The following is a 25,855-nucleotide window of genomic DNA, read 5'->3' on the forward strand; positions in this document are numbered from 1 at the left end:
CAAATGTCATCCACTTCCGGTCAGTGGCCAAAACCGTGATTTTCACTAAAAATGCTTCTTCTTCCACATTTTACATAGCCCCGTGACGTCACTTGCACACATGCATCGCCTATTACCAGTGTCTAAAAGTCCTTCACAGAATTGGGATCAAAGGTCATTAAGGGGTCACTTCCGGTAAAAGTATGAAAAATGTGTAAAAATATTCAAAAAATCACTGTCTTTACAAATTACAAAGCAGAGAGTCGCCATTAGCACACATGCATCGCTACTAGCCAGGGTCTTTAGGATGCCTACAGTTTTGAGGTCAAAGTTCATTAAGGGGTTACTTCCGGTCAAAAAACAAAATTATCAAAAATGTTTAAAAAAATTTTATCTCAAAATGTAAACAGACCAGAGTAATATAATCATCATACATGAATCAGTGTTACTTGATGTATGAATAGTATTTTTATTTTGGGGGTCAAAGGTCATTAAGAGGTCACTTCCTGTTTTTAGCTAAATAACTTTAAGAATTTTTATCTCAACAACTAAACATAGTAGAATTTTTTAATTAAAAGTGGAACAATGCATTTTGTCGGTGTACATAAGGTTTTTTTTTTTTTTTTTTGAGGTCAAAGGTCATTAAGGGGGTCAAAAGGTCAATCATAAATTTAAAAAAAATCAAAATCCATGTATAAGTTCCGATTAAGCTGAAATTCACCAGGAATATTCCTTATGACATCCTAAGCACTATGTAATATTTTTGTGGGGTCAAAGGTAATTAAGGGATCACTTCCGGTTCTCACAGATTCGGGTCATAACTCATTTGTCACTGCTGGCTGTGCATCCTCGCGGTCGCAGGCGAACGCAATCAGATCTCGTTATTTCTCTTATCTTTTAACAATTTTTGTCACATCATACAAAAATGTCATTTTCCGTGTTGTACCTCCGATTCTGTGATTTTCTTCTGTTTTCCGTAAAACGGAAAACTTCGGACTCTACCCTAACCAAACAATGGGCTATTCCAGTTGAAATTCATACACCCCCTATGGAAGAAATGATCGTAATATCCTACATAGGGGGTGTAAATTTCAAATGGGGTTACCTAAATGGCATTAAAATCAGGGGTGTGAAATGGCTTTAAAAAAAAAGCGGAAAATTCACCAACCAGTGGGTTTTGAAAAAAATCGGAAAATTTACCTACCAAACTACAGTACAAATTCAATGCTATTCCGCGCATATTCCACCAGCAATAAATTGAAGATTATAAGCTTCCATTTCATGGCCTAAATGTGAGTGTCGCTCGACAAAATTACATTTTATGGTAGCCATGATGTATCTTCTCTTAATTCCATATGCTTTTTATGAAATCCAATGTGAACCTTCCGATGGATGGTTTGGATTGTAAATCACTATTTGCCCACAGCGACCACGGCGCCATTTTTAACATCATCCGATGAGCGCAGTTCCAAAACAAACGTATTACACAATGAGTATGGACGAGGAATCAAAGAATATTGCGATGATGTTATATATGACCTGCGTTTCATGACCCTGATTCATGACCTTTCAAGCATCGTTAATCTTATTTCCAGTCGTTTTATTGCAACACGTAATGCTATCAGAAGTGCACAGACACTATTTTGATTTTTGATGTTTTAAAAAAGCTGAAATTGAAATCGGTCGGAAAAATGAAAAAAGCGGATTTCCGCTCTGTAGCGGAGATTTCACAGGCCTGTAAAATATGAAAATCAACACCTTCCTCCTGTGTGGGAGATTAAGGCAATGTGTCTTCCATATGGGGCTATTATGGGTTTCAACTGGAATGGCCCAATTAATGTTCCACATCCCAATAAATGGTAGATGTAGCATTTAAGACAGAAACATCACTATATATGCTAATTAGGGTTAGGGGTTACAGGTTAGGGTCAGGGGTTAGGTTTAGGGTACTCAATAAATAGTATGTTAAATTTGTTGTACATACCCAGGTGAGACTTGTTCAACAGTAACCTCCATCTTATTAGTCTGTAGTATGTTCTGTTGTGTTGATGTAGATGTCACAGCTTGTTGTTGCCTAGTAACCACCTCAACAGCTTGGGTCATCACTCCCATGTTGCCTTGAGACTGACTTGTCAATAATGCATTCTTCAATTTCTGTACAGAACAAGAAATATACACATACAATTAAAAAGAGCTAGGTATACCAACTTGATGTGTGGAAATAAGTAAAACACAGAGGGAGCAGTGTGGTGCAGTGGTTAAGGTCTTTGCCTCTGGTGCTAGAGATCCCAGGTTCAATTCCCAGCAAGGGTGAAAATAAGAGAGCTTGAACCAGGGGCCACTTTGGCAAAAAAGTAAGTGGCCCCTGGTTCATCAAAATTTGGAAGATCAACCAGGGGCCATTTCCAATTACCAAGGGGCCAATAAAAATAAAGATGTGCTGGATGAGTTAAATAAGCACTATTTGCTTGTAATTTGATAATTTTGGTTCACTATCCAGGGGCCAGTTTTGTGAGAAAAGTGTCCCCTGGTCAACTAAAACTGAGATGGAACCAGGGGCCATTTCAGAGTTTCTGGGGCCAAACGGCTCCCGTCTCCCACTTAATTTCCACCCCTGATTCCCAGCAGGACTAAAAGCATTCTAATTTCCTGGCATATAACCAGGAGTAGCACTAGGTTTTAAAACCAGGGTTCTGAAAACCCCTTGTTACATGCCCCCATATTATGATAATAATCATTAAAAGTTTTGTATTTTGTCATCAAACATAAATTTTCACTCGTTTTCAGATTTATCTCCATTGGTTTCTTCATGGAATATTCTAGAAGGCTAATAATTAAAGTGAACAAGAAATTGATATCTAGTAATGTTTAGAAGTTTTTGGATTGGATCATAATGGAATCAAATAGAACATGATTGAGATATGGCCAAACAAAGGCAATATTTCTTTTTGTTTTCTCTTGTTTTGGAAGCTCTTTAATTGCTCATATCTTTGGAGCTGTTTGTTCAATTTCAATGGAGTTTTCTGCAAAATGTAACTTTGCAAATGCTATTTACTATCCTATCATCATCATCAGTCGGCTGCGGAGCAGGCGACTACAAGCTTTCTCCAACTAATGCGATCTTGGGCAAGCGAAACAATTTTGTTGGGCTGCAGCATCCCTCCAGAAGCTCCCAGGAGGTGCTGGACATACTGTAAGTACAGTGTGCGCGTCAGCCGTCCCGGTTTCCTCTTCCCATGTGGTGGAATATAAAGCGCATATTCTTTCACAGGCTCGCCATCTTCAAGACGCAGTATATGGCGAGAAATTTGAGTTGATGAATCTTGACTCTGGCAACCAGTGGAGTGGTGTTGGTCAGGTTGTAGATGGTTTCGCTTTGGAATCCGATCCACACGCTTGATGTTTAACATGACTCTGTAGCAAGATGTTGCAAATGCATTGATCTTGTTTTCCATGTCCTTGGTAATTACCCATGACTCGCACCCGTACAGAAAGACAGTAACACACGTTGTCTGAAACAGCTTGATTTTTGTTTCGATTGGCAGGGACGGGCTTCTCCAAAGGCGTTCCAGTTTCCAGAAAGCTGCCCAGGCTAGTGCTTTTCTTCTTTTTAGGTCTCCAACACTAGAGCCCATCTTGGAACCCAAATACCTGAAGTCTGTGACATGGTTGATGGTACTACCATAGACTTCAAGTGCTGGTTGGGCGTTACAGTTAGCAGTCATATATTCTGTCTTAGGTGCGCTGATTACAAGGCCTAGATCTGCTGCTGCAGTTGCAGTCCTAGTAAGCTGTGACTGGGCCCGGTCTATGGAAGATTCCAGCAGGGCAATATCATCAGCAAAATCCAGGTCATTCAGCATCTTGGCAGGATACCTGCTTGACCGACGTGGGTAGGTAACAATTCCAGCGTCAATTCCAGAAGTTGATTTCATCAGAAGGTAGTCTACCAGGATAATAAACAGGAATGGTGCCAACACATCACCCTGAAGCACTCCAGTTGTTACTTGGAAAGGCTCTGAGATACTGCCATCTACCATAACGGCACTATTGGAGTCTTTGTAGAGCACCTGGATGGCATTGACCACAACCTTTGGTATTCCATAATGCCGCAGCACTGAAAACATGACGGACCTGTTGATGGAGTCGAAGGCTTTTTGAAGTCCACAAAAGTGACTGTTAAGGGAAGTTGGTACTCCTTGAAGCCTTCCATGATCCTCCTCAAAATGTGTATTTGCTGAGCACAGCTGCGACCAGATCTAAAGCCAGCCTGGTTGCTTCTCAGTAAAGGATCAATGTGGGGTCGGATCCTGTTCAGAAGGATCTTGTTGTACACTTTTGCGGCAATGGACATAAGCGAAATACCACGGTAGTTTGTCATGAGAGAGAGGTCACCTTTCTTTGGTAGAGGAATGATTACATTCAGTAACCCATTGACGTGGTGGTGTCAGCGTTGAGAATACTTCCATACAGAATTCGAGAATCATATCAATCATGCTATCCCTCCTCCCTGAAGTGCTTCTGCAGTTATAGCACAGTCCAATCCTGCTGCCTTGTTGGTCTTCATGGCTGCTATTGCTTTGACTACTTCTTCACGAGTTGGGGGCTCAGTGATAATAGGAAGATCTTCAACAGCTGGTGCAGGAAGTTCTGAAGCTGCTGTGCCACTGTCGTTGTTAAGGAGTGAGCTAAAATATTCCTTCCATTCCTCAAGCAGTTCATGGTCACTGGTTGGAGCTGATCCATCTCTCTTTTTGACTTTCACCCCTTTCCTTGAGTTCTTCCCAGAAAGCGAGTGTATAATTTTCCAGGTGGTGGTATAATACCCCATCTCGTCGCCGCCAGCTTCAGGTCTTCCATCTGCTTATTGATGGTAGCAAGCTCATCAGATTTATAGGAGTTGTTAAGGCTGGTGTCAAGTTCCTCCATCTTTCTCTAGATTGATTGAGACTTTGAAATGGAGTACCGCTTTTGGCCTCATCCCTTTCAAGTTTAAGTCTGATGGTTGCATCTGATACCCAACTTGGTAGTCCGCATGGCTCTTGCTTTCCAATAACTTTCTCGGCCAATAACTTTCTCGGCCTATCCTATAAGAAGCTGAAAATTTAATTTTTCAGAGTTTTGACTGATTTTGCTTGATCGCATCACATTTCATGACTTAAATCAAAATGTAAGCACTAAACATAAAGCTTTAAAATGATACCAAAATTATGTAAATTGCATCAATACTTTTTAAGATATTGTAAATGATACCTTGATATTTTTGCCAAATTGCTATTCTGAGCAATGGGCCAATTAGTTTCCTGCCTTACACAGGATTGAGTGGGGATTATCATAGTTCAATTGTTATGGAAAGGAAAGGAAGGTTTTATTTCAAACTCTAATGGTGACCCGCAGGTCAAATTGCTAGAATTGTACATTAAACACACCCAAACAGACACAATGCAATTTGCAGGCAGCAGCTTAATCAGCGCCAATATTGCAACATTGAAACAAACAACTATACACACATCCAATCCAACCCCACCCCATCCCCCAGTAGGCAATCAGGGTCAGAAATTCGCAACCAAGTGCGAGAATCCTTTTGGATTCTCCCAGTGGAATTTTGCAAGAATCCATGGATTCTCGCCATATAACTTTCTATGAAAAATTGAAATATTTACGAGAATCCATTTAGATTCTTGCAATTTTGTTGACGAGAATCTTTGCGAGAATGGATTCTTGGATTCTCGCCGAATTTCTGACCCTGGCAATGAGGATAAAGTGCCTTGCCCAAGGACACAACAAGGGCTCGAACTCGCAACCTATGGATTACGAGTCGGGCGCCTTATCCACTCGGCCACACATGCTATTTACTGATTAAATAAACATCTTTTTAAAAGGATTTGAAAGTCCACTTAGTCCCACAGTCAAATACCATGAAATTAAGAATTCCAAAATTTGATTTTTTTTAAATGGGAATGTCATCTTTAAAGGAAAAACAAGTGAGGTAACTTATTGCGGTTTTTGTTGGAGCTGGTCACATATAACTCTGTATGTCTCCAACTGAAAATCAATGCAGCCTCCTTACCAATTTGACATCTGCTTTTTCTGCCACGGCTATGACAGCATTAGTTCCTCCTGCTTTTGAAATCTGTGGTGGTTCTGCTACAGCAGATATAGCTAATGGTATCTGCACTGCTGGGTTAGCTACTGATGGTGGCACTACCGGTATAGTTTGACCATTGGGTAGACGTAATAAGATGGGGGCTGAGATGGGGATTGTATTCAGAAAAGGCGCACTGTCAAGATAAAAAATACAAAATTGTTTTATTTTTTACCCGGGCTGGAGAGATTTTACCAGCAAAATGACAATGATGATAGATCTAGATAAAGGGTTTATTAATATGCACTCACATTAAGAATTGAATTGCTGCATATTATTGACACGTCAACAACATGTCAATATAAAAGTATGCCCATGGCTTGGTCGAGAATGTCAATGATGTCAATGAAGTTGAATAAACATATCGTATACAGCCTTACAGCCTGTCTCAAAAAAAATTATGCAAGTGGAAAGCGCCATCTTTGGCAATTAGAACATACTGTTGTGACATGACGCTTAATTTACATTAACGTCAAGGGAGCAGTCCTAGCTTTGCATTGCCAAAGAGGGTGCATTTTACTAGCACACTTTTTTTGGAGACAGGCTGTATATAAACCACAGTAAATGCATATTGCATTATATTTAATGCATAACATAAGCTAAGTACAAGCAGTGAAGCTACTTTCTAAACATAAGACATCATAGTTATTTAATTTTACCACTATTTCATAAGTACCATGTGTCATAAACAATCACAATTAATGTAATCCAAATTTTATGTCGACATTGGCAACTTTTTCATCGATGTCGATGACAGCACTAGTTAGTATTCCTGGTATGGGGAAGTGTATTCCTGGTTTGGGGAAGTGTATTCCTGGTATGGGGAAGTGTATTCCTGGTTTGGGGAAGTGTATTCCTGGTTTGGGAAAGTGTATTCCTAGTTTGGGGAAGTGTATTCCTGGTATGGGGAAGTGTATTCCTGGTATGGGGAAGTGTATTCCTGGTTTGCAGCCCTCGAATTGAGGATCTGAAGGGGCAAGTTTTTTGGGCAAGTTGATAATTGCCTTGGATTTTCACTGAAAAGACAAGGCAGCATGGCAATTTGTAATATTTCAAAAGGGCATCATGGCAACTGTTGAAAATTTGAGAAGGGCACCAAGGCAATTTTTCAAAAGCGAATAGATCCATTGCTGTCAGCTGAATTCGACTCTCAACTTTACACTAAAACTACCCTGATTGCTCAAAAAACCTGCTTAAATAATATAAAGCAATCAAAAATCAACAGTTTAATTTACTTAAATTTTGCGATCCCTAGTTCTGAGCTGCAAAACTGACTCAAACAGCGATGAAACAGCTGTAACTTTGGTAATAATATTGATCAAATTCGCCAGTATAAAAACTATTTCGTACAATACATATCTAGAGATGGGCTCACATATACAAGATAAGACGATACCGGAAGGGTATCGCCATCGGTTTGCAATGGGAAGTCAATGTTTGCTAATCAAGAGATCAATTGATTTGCCCAGCGCTCGGATTTTGTTCATGACACAAGGAAGCTTATTTACTAACAGCGTTTCTGATTGGTCGATGGTACACTGAAGGTATTTCTCCGACCAATCGGAAAAATGAAGTCAGATTTCTAGCAACCAGATAATGTATAAAAGCCAATGTGATTGGCTGAATATGTAAGCTTACGTAGGGGTAATGAATATTAATTCACAATAAACTATTGTGTATACTTTGATTGATAGCTGGGTTATGATGCTCAAAATAGCGATCGTGTTCAAGAGTTTTGATTTAATTTTCCATAATTTTACGGGGTTTTAACCAGTACTTGTTAATGATTTATACAGGCCTGTGAGTGGGCTTTAAAAAAAAAGCGGAAAATTTTCCTACCTGTGGGGTTTTAAAAAAAATCGTAAAATTTACCTACCAAACTACAGAACAAATTAAATGCTATTCTGTGCGTATTTCACCGGCAATAAATTGAAGATTATAAGCTTCCATTTCATTGCCTCAATGTGAACAGCGCTCGACAAAATTACATTGTATGGTAGCCATGATGTATCTTTTCTTAATTCCATATGCTTTTTATGAAATCCAACATGAAACTTCCAATGGATGGTTTGGATTGTAAATCACATACAATCACGTATTTCCCCACAGCGACCACGGCACCATTTTGACATCATTCCGATGGGCGCAGTTCCAAAACAAACGTATTACACAATGAGTAAGGACGAGGAATCAAAGAATATCGCGATGATGTTATGACCTGCGTTTCATGACCCGGGTTCATGACCTTTCGTTAATCTTATTTCCAGTCGTTTTATTGCAACACGTAATGCTATCAGAAGTACACAGACACTCTTTTGATTTTTGATATTTAAAAAAACGGTCGGAAAAATGAAAAAAGCGGATTTCCGCTCTGTAGCGGAGATTTCACAGGCCTGTTATAATGAAGGGGCAGGGCTGGGGCACCGACAGCAACTTCATTAGAGGGCACGGCAAGTGACTGCCGTCAGTAAAGGACATATTTTGAGGGCATTACGGCAGTGGGGATGGGCACCCACAGCAATATGCCGGCGGTGCCGTGGGTTAATTCGAGGGCTGCTGGTTTGGGAAAGTGTATTCCTGGTTTGGGACAGTGTATTCCTAGATTGGGGAAGTGTATTCCTGATTTGGGGAAGTGTATTCCTGGTTTGGGGAAGTGTATTCCTGGTTTGGGGAAGTGTATTCCTAGTTTGGGGAAGTGTATTCCTGGTTTGGGGAAGTGTATTCCTGGTTTGGGGAAGGAAGTGTATTCCTGGTTTGGGGAAGTGTATTCCTGGTTTGGGGAAGTGTATTCCTAGTTTGGGGAAGTGTATTCCTGGGGAAGTGTATTCCTGGTTTGGGGAAGTGTATTCCTAGTTTGGGGAAGTGTATTCCTGGTTTGGGGAAGTGTATTCCTGGTTTGGGGAAGTGTATTCCTGGTTTGGGGAAGTGTATTCCTGGTTTGAGGAAGTGTATTCCTGGTTTGGGGAAGTGTATTCCTGGTTTGGGGAAGGAAGTGTATTCCTGGTTTGTGAAAGTTTATTCTTTGGAAAATCCAAAGAAATTAAAATGAGGAGAATACTGATTCAGCAATATTACTTACTTGACATTAGCAACGGCCACTTTTGGAGCTGCTGTCGGTGCGACGGATGCTATCACACCAGCTGTAGACGTTGCTAGTCCTTGAATCACTTGTGTCACTACCGATGGTACACTGGAAACAGCAACTGCCTGTTGTTGCTGTGCAGCAGCAGCGGCTGCCTGCTGTTGCTGTACAGCAGCAGCAACTGCCTGCTGTTGACTTACAGCAGCAGCAAGTGTCTGTTGCTGCTGCTGAATCTGTTGATTAACAGACTGAACTTGCACATGTTTGAATATTGAGACAGGTCTTACAGCTGCTGCTGTTGTTGTGGTTAAGTTTTGCGGTGCTACACTAACAACACCAAGGACCTCTTCTTCATGGGTAGTCGATGACACTGCTGGGGGTGATGCGGTAGCTGTTGTAGAGGTGGTTTCACCAATAGTTACAATAACAGTGTTCAATGTTGGATCACCTATTACATCGTCCTCTTTACTGTTTTCTATGTGAGTGTGTGTGTTACTTGTGTCATCCTGACTATCTCCTTCGGCATCAACATCATCCTCATTGACCTCATCGTGTTTATCATCCTATGATATATAAAAATAAATATACATTTATAAAAACATAAAAACCTAGCAGACTATCAGAAAAGGAGAGTGACATGTACCTCAGGGGTAATAGTTTGAGAATGGAGATTTAATGTTAATTTGGAAGACAATGAAATAAGCTTTAAAATGATACCCTCTTGGTTTCCATAGTGGTTTCCATTTTGAATATATATGAAGAGGAAATAAGTGCAGTGAACTTTTTTTATTATTTTCTGTATATTTTGCACATTTTAATCACCATTCATAACCTCATAAATAAACGCGATGCGTGCGATCCAATCATATTTTATTATTTGCGTAAAACGCGAACGCAAATCGAGGTCATTAATATCTCACAATTGACCGCAAAATGCGTAATTGTTCCAATGTCGCACACAATTGACTTCTGCGTCTTGTATTGTGCGTCCAACAAACTGCTTGCTGCGCTGGCTGCCAGATTTGGATTACGCGCTACCATATTTGCACAGATTGTGATACGCACTTTTGTTATTGGTCGTTCTGTTTTAGCCTGATCGATTTTTGGCAAGGGAAGATGTAAAAATCATCAATTTTTATAAACTTTTGAGCAAAATTTTGTGTTATTTTGTAAGGTGAAGAGATTAAAGTGAGCGGTTATGAATGAGGTTAATAACTTTGCATCGGTAATATATCGGGCAGGGCATTGTGAAAAATCTAAACATTTTGCTTTGGACCTCGGAATATCCCTCGGGGCTACCCTCGGGGCTCGCCCTCGGGATATTCCTCGGTTCCAAAGGCAAAATGTTTAGATTTTTCACAATGCCTCCAAATAACCGATCGCAGTTATTAACCTCTAAATATATATCAGAACTAGTCTGGCCTACTGAAGGTACCTTTTGCTGTAACAGGTCATATTTGGGATTTGAGACTTGAGTCGATTTCTAAACAATTTTCTTGTTATTTGCCATCAGGGATTATTTTTGCAGGGTTTTGCCTTGCGTTTTGAAACATTCACTAGCAAGACCAGCCATCTTGAATTTTAGTGATGGTGTTTCTAGAGAGTGTCTCATCTTTAAAAAAGTGAATCCTGGTAAGCCCACCCAAAGTCTGTCCTAGTTCTGACCAGAACAAGGACTAACTTTTTCACCTTTGATTGTGTAGCTCACCAAAGCTTGCTTAATTGGCACAAAGGTGAAACAGGGTAAGGACAAGAAGAACAGAGGGAATAAAGCGAGTAATAGAAAGGACGAAAAAGAAGTTGACAGATGGATCATGGAAGACAGAGAAAGTGTGGTGAAAGGAACAAAATGAAACTAAAGGTACAACTCACTTTCTGAAGTTCACTTGCTTTCCTAAACTCTGCATCAAATGGATTGGGCAGCTCAGAGAAAAGACCAACTTCTTCACAATTCTTCAGAAATCTAGTAGGGGTGGGAGTCTGATCAGCTGTTTGAAAAAAGAAACATACAAAATACTTCAATGATGATAAATGTACCATGAAGGCAAAAATGGAGAAAAGTCTCAATACCCCATTTTTGCATGCCCAAATGAAGCAGTACTGAAGTTTTGGTTAGTTGGTTGCAAGTTGCTCCCAGTTCACGCAAAATTTACCTCATAATTTTTCACGAAAGCAGAGCTTGGTTCAAAGCCTGCTACTTTTTTCTTTTTGCACACTGAAGTAGGCATTGACCACTGAAACCATTTTTCTTCTCATGTGTGATCCTGAGGATGCCTTTTAATTGCATAAACCAGAACTCAAATAAATAATTGCAAGTTAAATTTTAGTTTCTAAAATTGTTTTACTCCAATGATAATGGAAATACCTTACCTATAATTGGTGTGTCTAGAGAGGACTTAAAGTCTCTCAGTCCCAGGGACATCTCATGTTTACGCCGATGGACTTCTAAATGGTCTTCATTAGCAAATTGCTGAGAAGGCAAAGAAGATAATGTCACTTTTTGGTTTTATATAATTATAATGAGGCCAAGTGCCAAATACATTTTTTACGAGTCCAAATTTATAGATTTACATATGCCTAAGTCGCAAATATTTGTTGTCAAATCAGTGTAAAGTTGGTCAGAACTTAGATATGAAAATTTTAAGTTTTGGAAAAACTACAGATTGATTTGCAAAGGATTTATTGATTTGAAATTGCTTGTAAACAAACTGTAGAAGAAAGACTTTTGTCATTTTCATAATTTTGCTTAAAATTCATTTTTTCTGGATTATGAAATAAAAAATATGATCAAACTGCTCCCAAAAAAAGTCCATGCAGCTTGCGAGAACACACTTTTACAACCCTTATCTTATAATGTGAATTTTTACTGAATTTATTAAAAATATATTAATTTTCAAGCTGAAGACAACAATGATACACATTAGAAATCCAGTCTTCTTTTGACTTCATCTCAAAACCAGTTAAGCATCAAACAAATCACCCTCTTTATTGTGTAAATACTTGATGTTAATGTGCGCATGGAGCATGGATGTGATCTTGCTGTAAAAAATGTCATTGGAAGGGTTTGCGATCAACATTTATTCCTTGTTTGATGCAATGATTATCAAGCAATACCAATGTAACTTTATTGTAAGTCCATACATTGTATATTATCCGAATATTATTATACTCTAGCGTGAAGGACAATTTAACAAACTGATTTTGTTCATACATAACAAAAAGACTTTTATTGCTCCATGTTCCTTTTGGCACACATGTGTAGGATTAAAATACCATTCTGGAATACAAACTTTCCTACATATCAAACAGAAAATTAAAAATCAGTTGTTCTATTTTAAAACAAGCCTCGTCACTGGGCAAGCAAATACCATAAAAATTCAATCTGATTTCAGTCACAAGTTCATGCCAGAAATCATCAAAACTAGTCAAGTGTGAAAGCTTCATTGAGGGATTACTTTATCAGAGATGCCAGTCAGTGATGTCAAAAATATCCTGAAATTGCAAAAAATTTCCTGAAAAATGTACATTGCCTACATGTATAGGATCATCAGAGTAAAATTTCCTGAAATCGTGAAATTTCCTGAATACTGGCAACACTGCTTTATACAGCACAGTCCCTCAATGAAGTCTTTACACTAGTCTAACTCTGACTGTCTTACATGAAAGAACCACCCACAAGTGTATCCTTTTTCACCCAAACATTAGATGAGTGAAGGATCATTTTGTTCAGCTTGTAGACAACTTTCACTATAGGATCCACAGCATGCTCATCTATCAGGGCACATTTCAAAAACCACACACACAGTTTCACATTCATTAAATTACCTTAGAAAATTACTAAGTTGCATATACCCAACTTGAGGTCAAATTTTGCTCCATGAGTGTTTAATTGAGGTTATTGAATTATGACATTGGGATGAGGCCATTGTGGTCCATAGTGTTTAGGTGTCGCCATGGTGTCTTACCTGATTGCATCCTATTGCTGGGCATACAAACGGCTTGGCAGAATTCATCCTGGTCAAGGTATCAGTTGACCTAATAGGATGGCTGCAGTGTTTAGTACATAAGTTAACCTATGTGTAGAATTTGTTTCTAGCAATATCCAGGACACTTGTATTACAGTTCACCTGTAATTAAAAACAAATAAATTGCATTTACATCAATATTTGGTGGCAAATCGCCATCAATGGTAGTGGCAAATTGCCCCCTCTGGCTCAAAATATCACAACTAAACAGATATCTAATGGTGTACATCACCAAATTCTCCTTCAGATGTACTTTGAGAGGAGGGGGAAGGCTTTGACTTTTTTGACCCTCTAAAACTTTTTGACCAGCTTTCAAAGGTTGTAAAACTTTCCCATTTTCAAAGGTGTTTTGTACAAGGTTTGAAGTACCGTACCGTAGTAGCCTACCTGAAAAGATGGGAAGTCATCAGTGTCTTGGCTAGGATTTGACAAGTGCCCATCATTTACACCATAACTGACTGTCCACAATTTGACCCTGAAAACATAAACCAGACCTCTGTTCCTTCTGGGGCTTCGCTCAGTTCAAATAGCTACTGATATAACCTTGATTATTGCTTTGGTCTTGTTCTGAGTTCACAGAATTTATTCCAACTTTATATATTCAGAATTTTGCAATCAATAAATCAATCAGTGACATTTATGTCATAGCATCAAATTCATTTCAAAATGTTCAACTGCACTCAGTAGCTCAAAAATTACTGCTGATAAGCATCCTGAAATAGGTGGCTCTTCAGGAGCTTCTTAAACTGTTCAAAAGTACAATTTTTGATTTGACCTGGTAGTTTATTCCACAATCTGGGAGCATAGGCAGCAAAAGCTCGGTCATCAACTGAGTTCATGGCTCATGAGCAAGATGATCTAAGCTGCCTTTGAGTAACTTGAATTTGAAGCATATCAATGATGTCTGATGGAGTTTTTTTGTGAAGTGCTATACAAGTGAGAGAATTTTGTTGTTTGATTGGAAGCCAATGGTGTTCATTTATAAGTTCTGAAGTGATGGAGTCAAACTTGCGTTTGTAGAGGCATTCATTTTTCCTGTCCAAGGAGCAAGCAGCCTGCTGCCTGTCCATAATGACGGGTGGACGACTGGCTAGCTAACATGCTGGAAGTCATGTCCAAGTCTTACCCATCCCATAGCCAGGGATGATAGTCCAGGGTTCAATTCAAATCACTTTCCTTTAGATGTGCTCTGAACAGGTGTAGCACGAGCACAAAAAATCCAAAAATTTAATTTTTCTGGACCCTTGGTACCTGCAAAACCAAAATTTAAGGGGTCCAATGAGAATTTAAGGAGTCCATCTGATTTACGTATCTATGCATCATAAATTTTAGGAGTCCATACAATTTTTATCGAACCATTTGGCGATGTCACTTTCAACTTGTGATTTAAGGTGGAACCACACCCCTTGATAAATTTGTGACTATTTCTGCATTTTTCTCAAAAAAATAACTACACACCGGTAACAAAAGTTATATTATAGGGGCAAGGAATGCAGTTACTACACTGGAATTTCAGTGACTCAAGACAAGCGGTACATTATTTATGGTAAGAAAAGAGGTACAGCTAGCATGTACCTCATTTCTTAACAGAACCACTTGTCCTGAATCACTGAAATTTCAGTGAAGTAATTGGATTCCTTGCCCCTATAATATATACATAACTTTTGTTACCAGTGTGTAGTTATTTTTGAGAAAAATGCAAAATTAGTCACAAAATTTATCAGGGGGGTGTAGTACTACCCTAAGGAGTCCAAAAAAAAGAAAAAAAAAAAGGAGTCTCTGGACACGCAGAAGCGTCAGATGAGACCCCTGGCTCTGAGGCAATTTCTGATTAATTTTTGGCCATCGTACTTTGCCTGTTTTTGTGCCTACACTGATTGTTTGGTTTATCGTGCCTGTTTATAAGCACAGTAATTTTAATCACTCGTTCTAGATAGTGCACTTTTGTATTCCCATTGATCCTTGTTGTTTTAGCCAGGTGGTGGCCGCATTGCATTCTCTAAATTCAGTAAATTTCCATCGTCAAGAGAAATTTTGGGGTCTTTTAGAGCTGAAATTATCAAAATCAAGGGTCTTTCGGAGATCTGTTTTGGTACAATATAGGGGGTCTTTCGGAGCTGCGAAATCCAAAAAGGGGTCTTTCTGGGGGAGCAAACCTGTATGGTCATTTGTGTTAATAAAGTGCCCCCCCCCGATTCCTTGCTTGGGAGGTGATAAGGGACATACATAAAGGACAAGGAAAGTATTGATGAGCCAGCTGAAAACTGCGAGAGTGAAAACAGGATAGTAAACTCATGGGGGAATCAGTTTCAGGCAAGGTTCATCAGAGTTTCCCGAGAGAGTTTCACACGCATCGACATTCGTCAATGACGGATTCAGGAGGTTCGGTTAGTCCTAGTACCATAACTAGGAAGATGATACCGAAGATCGAACCCTATCATAATCATTTGGACGTTTAAATGAGCTTGTTCTCTCAAGCAATAACAGATATAAATACCCAATGTAAATGATAATGAGCGCAGGTCTCAGTTTTTGGGACTAGAGCCTAAAGGTTCCGGTTCAGTTGTCATCTCTCAAAATGAACCGGATGTTCATGCGCAGTCTGAGATTTCCGAAATTGCAAAAGGGCTAGTCCGAATAATCAGACCCAGAACAAAATATTAATTTCTGACATGTTCGTGTTCTGGGTCTGAACTGTTTCCATTCGAAATCTTGATGCCAAATTGGACAAAAGAAGCACATGGTCCTACTTCACAGTTTTTTAATCCCCTATTCATGTTAGTACAGGGAACCCATACCGTAGTACTCAGTAGTAGTAGCTCTGCACAACGATGAAGTGTATACAAAAAGCTAGTGCAACGTCATTGCATGATTTCAATTAGAGTTTGCACTAAAAAATACAAGGCTCCTGTGGCTTAAATAGTTGCATGTTTGTCATAATATTTATACGCAGCTTCTTGTACTTCTTGCCTAAACACCTATGCTTGAAATTGTAATTAATACTTTATTATTTATCCAGAATAAATAAAAATTCATTAGCACATGATCCAAAATCAAATCGGCGCACCCAAATTGAGATGGCACTTCAGTGCAAACTTAAAATAGGGCAGCACCAATACGAAAATGTCATACCGATAAATGATGTGTCTGCTTTGCCCGTTTTTTTAAGTTTGCGTTGCGAACTATATTCATGTTGCGTGAATCACTCTATTGTGGACCATCCTTTTGATACTTGAGTATTTGGACAAGCGGAACAGTTTTGACAGGGCAGGCCCTTTGTCTACCTCTCTGTTTGTAATTGTAAACAAACGAGGAGGTCGAAATTGTCCTCCTCTGCGAATACGAAAGGCAGCGTAATAGTACGGCACTACAAAAGGGCTATCTGATCAAAGACAGTCATTACTTTAGCAGTAGAAGGCAAAGTATAGTATAATGAAGTGGTGTAAGCTTAAAATGCTTAAACTCGATATATGCTCAACATGTTCATGTACCCTGCTCTACTAATTAACAATTTTTGTACGTACAATTAACATGCACTTTATCATTCATACATCAATGTGTAGTGTACATTACATTGCTTGTCAATATCATTAGATAATATTGTGTTATTGTTGTGCCGGGTTGTCTGTCAAATACTAATTTACTATGAGAAGTGTAAATATTTCAATCATCTATGTCGCCATGTAAAATTTCGCAATTTTTCAATTGCCCTACCCCATTTTTGTTGGGTTTTGACCCCTTTACTCGTTGACAACTGCCCGTAGATACATTAGAGATTAATTAATGTTATGACACCAAGGTTAAGGATTCTTACCGTCCATATAATCTTTGATTTCGCGGCGATCGACTTTCAGCAAACCACGTTTGTTGTAGATGACGCGATGGTTTATTTAGGTACGATTACGTATTGGAGTCCGTCAAGCTTTTCAAGGCGGAAGTGAAGGCTTTGCAAATTTTTCGATGACATCATTTACCACTAATTTACAAATAGCAGGTTGCAGTTTTGTATTTCTTTTTTTATTTCTTCTTGCTATTACTTAAATTTACTGACGTTCATTAATTTTACAATTCTACAAACAAATTATGTATATATGAAGGCTATAAACTATAATTTAAAATATTATAAAACTATCGAATTCAGCTATTTAAAAAATGAAATTATTATGCTCTAAACAAGCAATGCTTATAAAATGGGATAAAAGTGGTTTTCCAAGTAGTGTGTTGGAAGCTGATAAGGCCAAATAAAAAAAAAAAACATGTTTCACGTCCCCTCCCGCTTCCTTTTTTGAGGTTTCTTCAATTATTTTTTTATTTTTTGAAATTCAGGTAGGCCTATAACTTTTCAAAAAATATGTCTAGATGCTTTCTTCAGCCTTGCTATACACAAGAAACACTTTTGGAAGGTTTTGAGATAAAAACAAATAAAAAGAGGCCTCCTGCTTTTCCCAGGCATTATTGTGTACTACGCTAAAACCGCTCTAATTATGGGTATTTATACCGATTTTGCGATAAAAAAAATAAATAAAAAGCCCCCTCCTCCTCCTTTTTTTCAAAAATCCGGACGTGAAGCATGCTTTTTATTTTACTTGGCCTAATAATAACACGGTAAAAACATGATGTTCAATACAATATTGATCTTCCGCATATCCGTGTGGATATTAAAACAATTCTAAAATATGAAAAAGTTTGCTAAGGGGGTACGACACCCCTGGCCAATTTTGGGCCTATTTTTGCATTTTTCTCAAAAATTATAGCGCATTGGTGACAAGTATTAAAGATATGTATATTATATAGGGGCAAGGACTACAACTACTGCATTGAAAATTCAGGAACTCAAGGCAAGTAGTTATTGATTTCAAGTTGATCAAATATTGGTTTTCCCTCATTTTTGACTGTAACTCCACAACTGTTGTCCGTGCTGAAATAAAATTTCCAGTACAGTAGTTGTAGTCCTTGCCCCTATAATATACATATCTTACTTTTCATCAATGCTCTATAATTTTTGAGAAAAATGCAAAAATAGGCACAAAATTGGGCAGGGGTGTTAGTCAGGGCCGTTCCGACCATTTATAGGCCAGGTAAGGCGGTCGCCTAGGGCGGCAAACGCAGAGGGGCGTACAAAAATAACAAAAAAAGGGCGAAAAAAAGAAGAAAAAAACAAGAATGGAGAAAGATAAAAATAAAAATTGGGAGGAAAAATAAAAAGGGGCGAAAAGAGAAACAGAAAACAGGGCGGAAAAGGAAAAGAGGGACCTAAGAAAACGAAAAGAAAAGGGACATTTTTCTTACCCTTCCCGTATTTGTTGCCAGTGATGAACCTTGCGTTTCTAAGCTAAAGCTGATTAAGACTTATTTGCGTTCAAAGATGACCCAAGAAAAGATTTTGAACCAATAATTCGTACAATAACAGTGAAAAACAGTCGCTTCATTTGGCCTGTCAATTTGCGCAACTTTATGTTTACATGTAAAGCAATACCGGTAACTTATACAATAAATGTCAAAACTTGTCTATGAATGTCTTCAATTGGGCCATCTTTTCGCATTTTTTCGGCTTTTTCAAACTAAAATTTTACACAATTATAGTGCAAAAATAGTCCACCAAATGGCCTCAATTAGGTCTTCATTTTGCAAAAGTTTCTCACTTCTGAGGGGGAAACATCCCCCTCATCCAATGCGTGTCCAACTTTATGGTTACATAATTATAAAGCAATAATTTATACAATAACTGTCAAAACTTGTCACTAAAATTATATACAATAATAGTGACAAAATGGTCTACCAAATGGTTTCAATTGGGTCTTCATTTTCCAAAAGTTTCTAACTTCTGTTCATCCCCCTCAGACACATCCATGTGCATCACGCAAGCGCACTGCCATGGGTAACCGGGTACCCGAAATTGCAACCAAAAAAAAAAAATACTGGTCGAGGAGCCCGCTATACTGGTCGGGGAGCCCGCTATACTGGTCGAGGAGCACGCTATACTGGTCGAGGAGCACGCTATACTGGTCGAGCAGCACGCTATACTGGTCGAGCAGCACGCTATACTGGTCGAGTTTCACCACGCCGAACGGCGAGTTTTTCTGACGTCGATCTAAAATACTTATAGTTCACGAAAAAATACTACATGTAGGATTATAATAATGTTTAAAAACAATTTTGGTAAACTTTTTTCGGGGTGGGTCTTTTATCTAGTTTTTTCGGTATATCTCTTATAAAACGAATCAATGTGCCCGGCAGTTTTAAAAGCGTGGTTCTCTTGCTCTCGTTTCTGAATGTTAGTTGTAAATTCAATCAGTCAGGTTATTTATTAATGTTATTTATTGAAGATCGGGTTAAGTGTCAACCGGTATTCTCTGAAATTTGTTCATTTTTTCGTGCGCACTCTTTTACCCTTTAAACACCCCCCCCCCCCCGGGTACTCACATGTATACGGGGATGTGCTGCCCATGGTTTTAGTCTCAATGGGTTTTAGTCTCATATATTTTCCTACTTTATTTCCCCGGATAGTACTGCAGCATTACAAGGAAAGCCGCATTCAAAGACCACAAAAAATGTTTGGCTGTACTAGGCTACTTGTAGGGCCTACTCCACCGACTGATCCTAATGTGCAGGGCCGACCCATAATAGGCCTATATGTAGGCCTATTACGCCTATTTTTTTTTAATCCAAAAATTAAAAGAGTCTATTTTTCTTTTCAAAAAGAAAAATCCAGTTTTCCCAAAAAAATTGTTTTCCTTCAATAATTCAAAGCACATTCCTGACAAGCACTTTTTATTGTGTAATAAACATTTAGACCATATCAGAGAGGATGCCCACAATTAAGAATTAAAAATAAAATAATGAAAAATCATAAAAAAGTGAAATGTATATGATATTATATGATGTTAGGCCTACACTTAAAATCAAAATAAAGAAATACTTAAAGGGCCACATAGATAAAAATCACGAGCTATCTGGTCAAGAATGATACGAGGAATACCGGTAACTAGAAAAGAGCGGGAACATTTTTACGTTAATTTATAAAACACAGCACAATTTTCCTATTTCATTTATGATATTTCCAATTTATTTTCCATTTTTACACATTAAACAGAACTTCAGTCACATTTTCAAAGGGCAACACCTGATATATACATGTAGGGCCTGTCATTTTTCATAGAGCGACCAATTTTCAGTAAGCTAGTGAGTCCAACTTTGGAGCCAAAAACAGTGGGTTGTAAAACACGATATTGCCTTCATATTGCAAAATTGTATTTAAACATTATTATACTACGTGTAGGCCTATTATTATTATACCACGTGAATATTTTAGATCGACGTCAGAAAAACTCGCCGTTCGGCGTGGTGATAACTCGCCGTTCGGCGTGGTGTAGGCCTACTCGCCGTTCGGCGTTGTGAAACTCGCCGTTCGGCGTGGTGAAACTCGACCAGTAGTATGGCAAGCCACATCATTCATAAATGCGAGTTTTGCCCGCTATACTGGTCGAGGAGCAGTGGCGGCGCCAGGAAATTTTTTTCGGGGGGGCATTAGGGGGCAAAGTGATTTTCAGGGGGGGGCAAAATCAACAAAGTTTGCTCAAAATTACCGAAAAAGTGGAAATTTTCGTAATTTTGGGTTTTTCTGGGGGGGCAGCAGGGGGCAAGAGTTCTGACTGGGGGCATTTGCCCCCCCATGCCCCCCGTGGCGCCGCCACTGTCGAGGAGCCCGCTATACTGGTCGAGGAGCCCGCTATACTGGTCGAGGAGCCCGCTATACTGGTCGAGCAGCACGCTATACTGGTCGAGCAGCACGCTATACTGGTCGAGTTTCACCACGCCGAACGGCGAGTTTCACAACGCCGAACGGCGAGTTTTTCTGACGTCGATCTAAAATACTTATAGTTCACGAAAAAATACTACATGTAGGATTATAATAATGTTTAAAAACAATTTTGGTAAACTTTTTTCGGGGGTGGGTCTTTTATCTAGTTTTTTCGGTATATCTCTTATAAAACGAATCAATGTGCCCGGAATACCGGTAACTAGAAAAGAGCGGGAACATTTTTACGTTAATTTATAGGCCTAATACGAAAAAGAAAAGAGATCAGATCCTTTAAAATAAAACACGGCACAATTTTCCTTTAATTTCATTTATGATATTTCCAATTTATTTTCCATTTTTACACATTAAACAGAACTTCAGTCACATTTTCAAAGCCTGGCAACACCTGATATATACATGTAGGGCCTGTCATTTTTCATAGAGCGACCAATTTTCAATAAGGTTGTTTGATGTATATAGAATTAGCTTCATTATTAACTAAATGCAAACTATAGATGGCGCTATTTATCCTAAATCGTATTTCTTTATTTGCAAGAGGTAGGTCATTAATACTGCCATTAAAACAGCTGGAATAGGTGAAACAAGCAATAAGGAAAATTTATAAACATATTTTATCAAACAATAAAAGTAATTATTTGTATTAAAAGCTTGAAAGAGTAATTGCCAGTCAACTAAATAGCGCCACCAATTTTGTCATTAATAGGCACATTTTATATCCGAAAAACCTTTAAAAATGCTATAAAAGTGACTAATTTTGTAAAAGAGGGGAATTCAAAGTTGTGAATGACTCAAAAGCATCTGTATACATAAGCATGATATCGCTTTTAGCTGTTTTAGCCTAAAATTTGGTTGTACATTATGTTAGGTTTGAAAAACTAAATGATCCCATCAAACAACCTAGCTAGTGAGTCCAACTTTGGAGCCAAAAACAGTGGATTGTAAAACACGATATTGCAAAATTGTTTTTAAACATTATTATACTACGTGTAGGCCTATTATACTACGTGAATATTTTAGATTGACGTCAGAAAAACTCGCCGTTCGGCGTGGTGAAAACTCGCCGTTCGGCGTGGTGAAAACTCGCCGTTCGGCGTTGTGAAACTCGCCGTTCGGCGTGTTGAAACTCGACCAGTATAGCGTGCTGCTCGACCAGTATAGCGTGTTGCTCGACCAGTATAGCGTGCTCCTCGACCAGTATAGCGGGCTCCTCGACCAGTATAGCGGGCTCCTCGACCAGTATAGCGGGCTCCTCGACCAGTATAGCGGGCAAAACTCGCATTTATGAATGATGTGGCTTGCCATACAGTAGGCCTATAGCGTGCTGCTCGACCAGTATAGCGTGCTGCTCGACCAGTATGCGCTGCTCGACCAGTATAACGTGCTCCTCGACCAGTATAGCGTGCTCCTCGACCAGTAGCGGGCTCCTCGACCAGCCTAGCGGGCTCCTCGACCAGTATAGCGGGCAAAACTCGCATTTATGAATGATGTGGCTTGCCATAAACACGCTCTGTCTGTCGGGAGTCGGTACTTTATAGGGCGCACACCACCAATAACGGCTAATAATAACGGTGGCTGGGCATTGATTAGGAAAGAATGTTTGTTACTTAAAGCTGAAAGCTGATTTTTATATTCTTTCGGATCACGGTGACTCGGGAAAAGTGAGCGCGGAGCGGGACGTGGAGTAATCTAAGTGAGTTCTCGTTTATGGCGTCACAAGCTATGGTTGTTCATGTATAGTTAGAAGTTTGAATATACTGATATTAATGACATCAAAATACTAGTATAAAATTGTTATGAAAAAGTTTATATAATTATATTAGTGACAGTAAAAGTAAAGTGTACGTAGGCTTATATTATTGAATGCAACATATCATAATGCCATAATTGTATTGGCACTTCAATACTGAACAATTCTGATTTTAGAATCTGCCAGTTTATTAATCGCGAAATTTCAGGTTAAAAATAAAAGCTCATAAAAGCTAACAAACAGAGGGAGTAGGGTGACTGAAAAGAACAGATGTGAAAATCTATCAATTGTGCACACATTAATTAAATCAGAGTTTTAAGCTTAAATAGGCCTACAATATCCAGTATGCACAATGGGCAAGTGGACTACGGGGTAGTCTACCACTGGTGTGACCCACCTTACCACTTTTTGGTATGCTTTGGTGGGGCGGACGGGAGAGGCTTTGCCTAGGGCGCCAAAATCCGGAACGGCCCTGGGTGTAGTACCCCCTTAAAAGATATTTACAATGCAAAAATGTACCGTACATCGAGTAAAATATTTCACTAAGAGACAAAATATAAATACGGCCCTAAATATGATAAGAAATAAAAATTCCTTTAAAAAGGAAATGGGCGTACCAACGAAAACTGTCAATGATTTAGGGTATTGTAAATGTTTAACGTTTGGATATTATTTTTGGTGGGACATGAGAGCGCATCAGACATAAGAAGTTGCATTCTGAATACTAAGAATGTCGTTATTATATCAAATAATGTTGATTAGCGCGGATATAATTTACATTGTATGGCAAATGATTAAAAATTGATATTGTTTATAGGCCTACTTAACAGTTGTCGAAGTAAACTTTTTTTAAATCTATTAAAGTGATGTAATTAAAGTGTATGTAGCTGGTACGAAAAGCGAAGTTAGGATGATTGAAACCTTTGACCTTTCGTATTGAAGATAATGGTTTTTGTAACCAAAACCCAAAAAAGAAGCAAGTCTTTTTGGGAAAGAAGTGTATGAAAGGTCAAAATTGTCAAAAGATTGTTTAAAAACCGAAAGTTTACTTCGAGGATTGTTGAAAACATAGGGTTGTAATAATAAGACTGACATAGGGTTGTTATGCAAAACAGACCAAGAAAAATCGGACAATACTTGTGTAAAGTGAGAGGTCTATTCGTAATATGCATTTTGTGTGTGAAAAAGACCGTTTTATGTGGATATGCTCCAGAGTAACGCATCATGTTGATAATCAGCATGAAGTCTACAAATTTGTGAAACTAAGAATGAGACGTCGTAAGAATGACAACAAATTATATAATAATTTATTTATAGTGCATTTATAGTGCATTTATAGTGTACAACACATACGGTATAAGTTTGAAACATAGCATACAGGGTACAAGAAATGATCAACAATGAAGTTGGTAAATTTTTATAGGCAATATAGGTGAATACTTACATAAGTGTAAAACTGCGCAAAAAATGATAAGCGCATGTTAGGGGCCGTCCATAATTTTCGCCATTTTAAGTTATGCACAAAGCGTGCGTAAGAGGGGGGAGGGGGTAAACATTTTGGGCATGTGTGCATAAGAAAAATGGTGATTTGTTTGAGCAATAAAAAAATACGAAAGTGTAAAATAATAGTATTTTCCCAACATACCTAATAAAATTTTATTGAAATTGTTTAACAAGTTCTATAATATACCAATATAGTGATTTTATATCTAATGTTGTATTTCGAGTCTATTATGCACAGTGGTCCTATATACCTTTTGCTGAATACAAAACTTTATTATGGCACTCTATACAGCATCTTACCTTAATTTTCAACACTTGAAAGCTCCTAAAAGTTGAATAGTAAATTCAAGTCTCTCTTTCATTAAACACGGTTTAAAATCCGGGTAAGTTTTCTGAGACCCAGTCGTACAAACTCACCCAAACAAAATTCGAGAACCCGTGGCCCCTTCACCGGGTTTGTGGTGCAAGGAAGGATGCACACCTTGATTTCGGATATTTTGTTTGAAGTAATAGTATTTTTTTATGTTTTATTATGTGGAAGTCTTTTAGACCACGAAAGAACTGCCACACATTCCATTAAGAATGAATGGTGCATCCGAAAGTTATGGGAAAGGAAATAAAATTGCAAGGAGACCTTCACACCATATAGACCTAGTACTCCCGCACCAAAGTTGCATTGTATACGCCTGCACAGTAGTAGGCCCCTGGCAAATTTTTCACGGGTAAAAAGTTATGCACGCTTTGCGCGTAAGTGAAAATGGCGAAAATTATGGACGGCCCCTTATGGTAATACTGTCATGAGCAAAGAAACAGTTATTAAAATGCACAGTGTAGTGATATTTAATTTGTACCTACTTATTTACAAAACATATTTACAAAAGAGAACGTGTGAAATATTAACGTGCTACTACATTATAAAAATAAAAGGATATGGGATTGCACATGTTTTTTTTGTTGTTGTTGATGTTATCCAAGAATTTACGATAATTGCCTCGACAGAGTTGGAGTTATGTTTTGCCCTGAGACCATGCTACCTAAACTCAGGTTTTGGTGGTAAAGCCACCCTAAATTGATCACGTGTCAAAGAAAGTTCACGAGTACCATTCTATCAATACATACTTAATCGGAATCGAAATGCGGGATAAGATCGTGCCTTCTGTTTTGGACGGTTTATTGGACCCATGTCTTAATGTCTTTTCACGTCTCTGTCACATGATACAGGGTGAGTCAAAAAAAGTGCAATAGAGAAAAGAATCCGTTTTTACTTAAGAACCGAGTTGAACTTTTTAGGTTTGAAAACATTTTATATAGGCCTATGGTACGGTATATCCATCAGTGACCTTGTGTGAAAAAATTAAGTAATTAGCATTTACCGTTTTGTTTTTATGACACATTTTATAGCGCTACCCAATTTTAATGTTTGTCCAAGAGACATCTAAAATTTGTCATCCCACTCTGTGTAAGGTAGATTTCGAACAACTGCCATTTTCCTAAACCTTATTGGCATTAAAATAAAATGGAGCACCCAAAGTGTTATTGCCCTTGGTCTTGT

The 25,855-nt window shown here is 38.5% G+C and overlaps 1 protein-coding gene across 3 annotated transcripts in view; it reads right to left on the reverse strand.

Annotated features, from left to right (window-relative positions):
- The window catches only part of LOC140145669 (cyclic AMP-dependent transcription factor ATF-7-like), a 36,625-nt gene extending 19,448 nt beyond the window's left edge, over positions 1-17,177 (reverse strand). For all 3 annotated transcript variants that reach the window (XM_072167355.1, XM_072167353.1, XM_072167352.1), the window contains exons 1-7: positions 17,046-17,177; positions 13,172-13,333; positions 11,577-11,676; positions 11,079-11,194; positions 9,204-9,769; positions 6,050-6,260; positions 1,964-2,133 (exon numbers count right to left, since the gene is read on the reverse strand). In XM_072167355.1, coding sequence (XP_072023456.1) covers positions 1,964-2,133; positions 6,050-6,260; positions 9,204-9,769; positions 11,079-11,194; positions 11,577-11,676; positions 13,172-13,219 — 1,211 coding nt within the window. In that variant the 5' untranslated portion in view covers positions 13,220-13,333; positions 17,046-17,177. The remainder of the gene's footprint in view (positions 1-1,963; positions 2,134-6,049; positions 6,261-9,203; positions 9,770-11,078; positions 11,195-11,576; positions 11,677-13,171; positions 13,334-17,045) is intronic.
- Between the last annotated feature and the right edge of the window lie 8,678 nt (positions 17,178-25,855).

This window comes from Amphiura filiformis, unplaced genomic scaffold, assembly GCF_039555335.1.
Source record: "Amphiura filiformis unplaced genomic scaffold, Afil_fr2py scaffold_591, whole genome shotgun sequence".
NCBI classification, from domain to species: Eukaryota; Metazoa; Echinodermata; class Ophiuroidea; order Amphilepidida; family Amphiuridae; genus Amphiura; species Amphiura filiformis.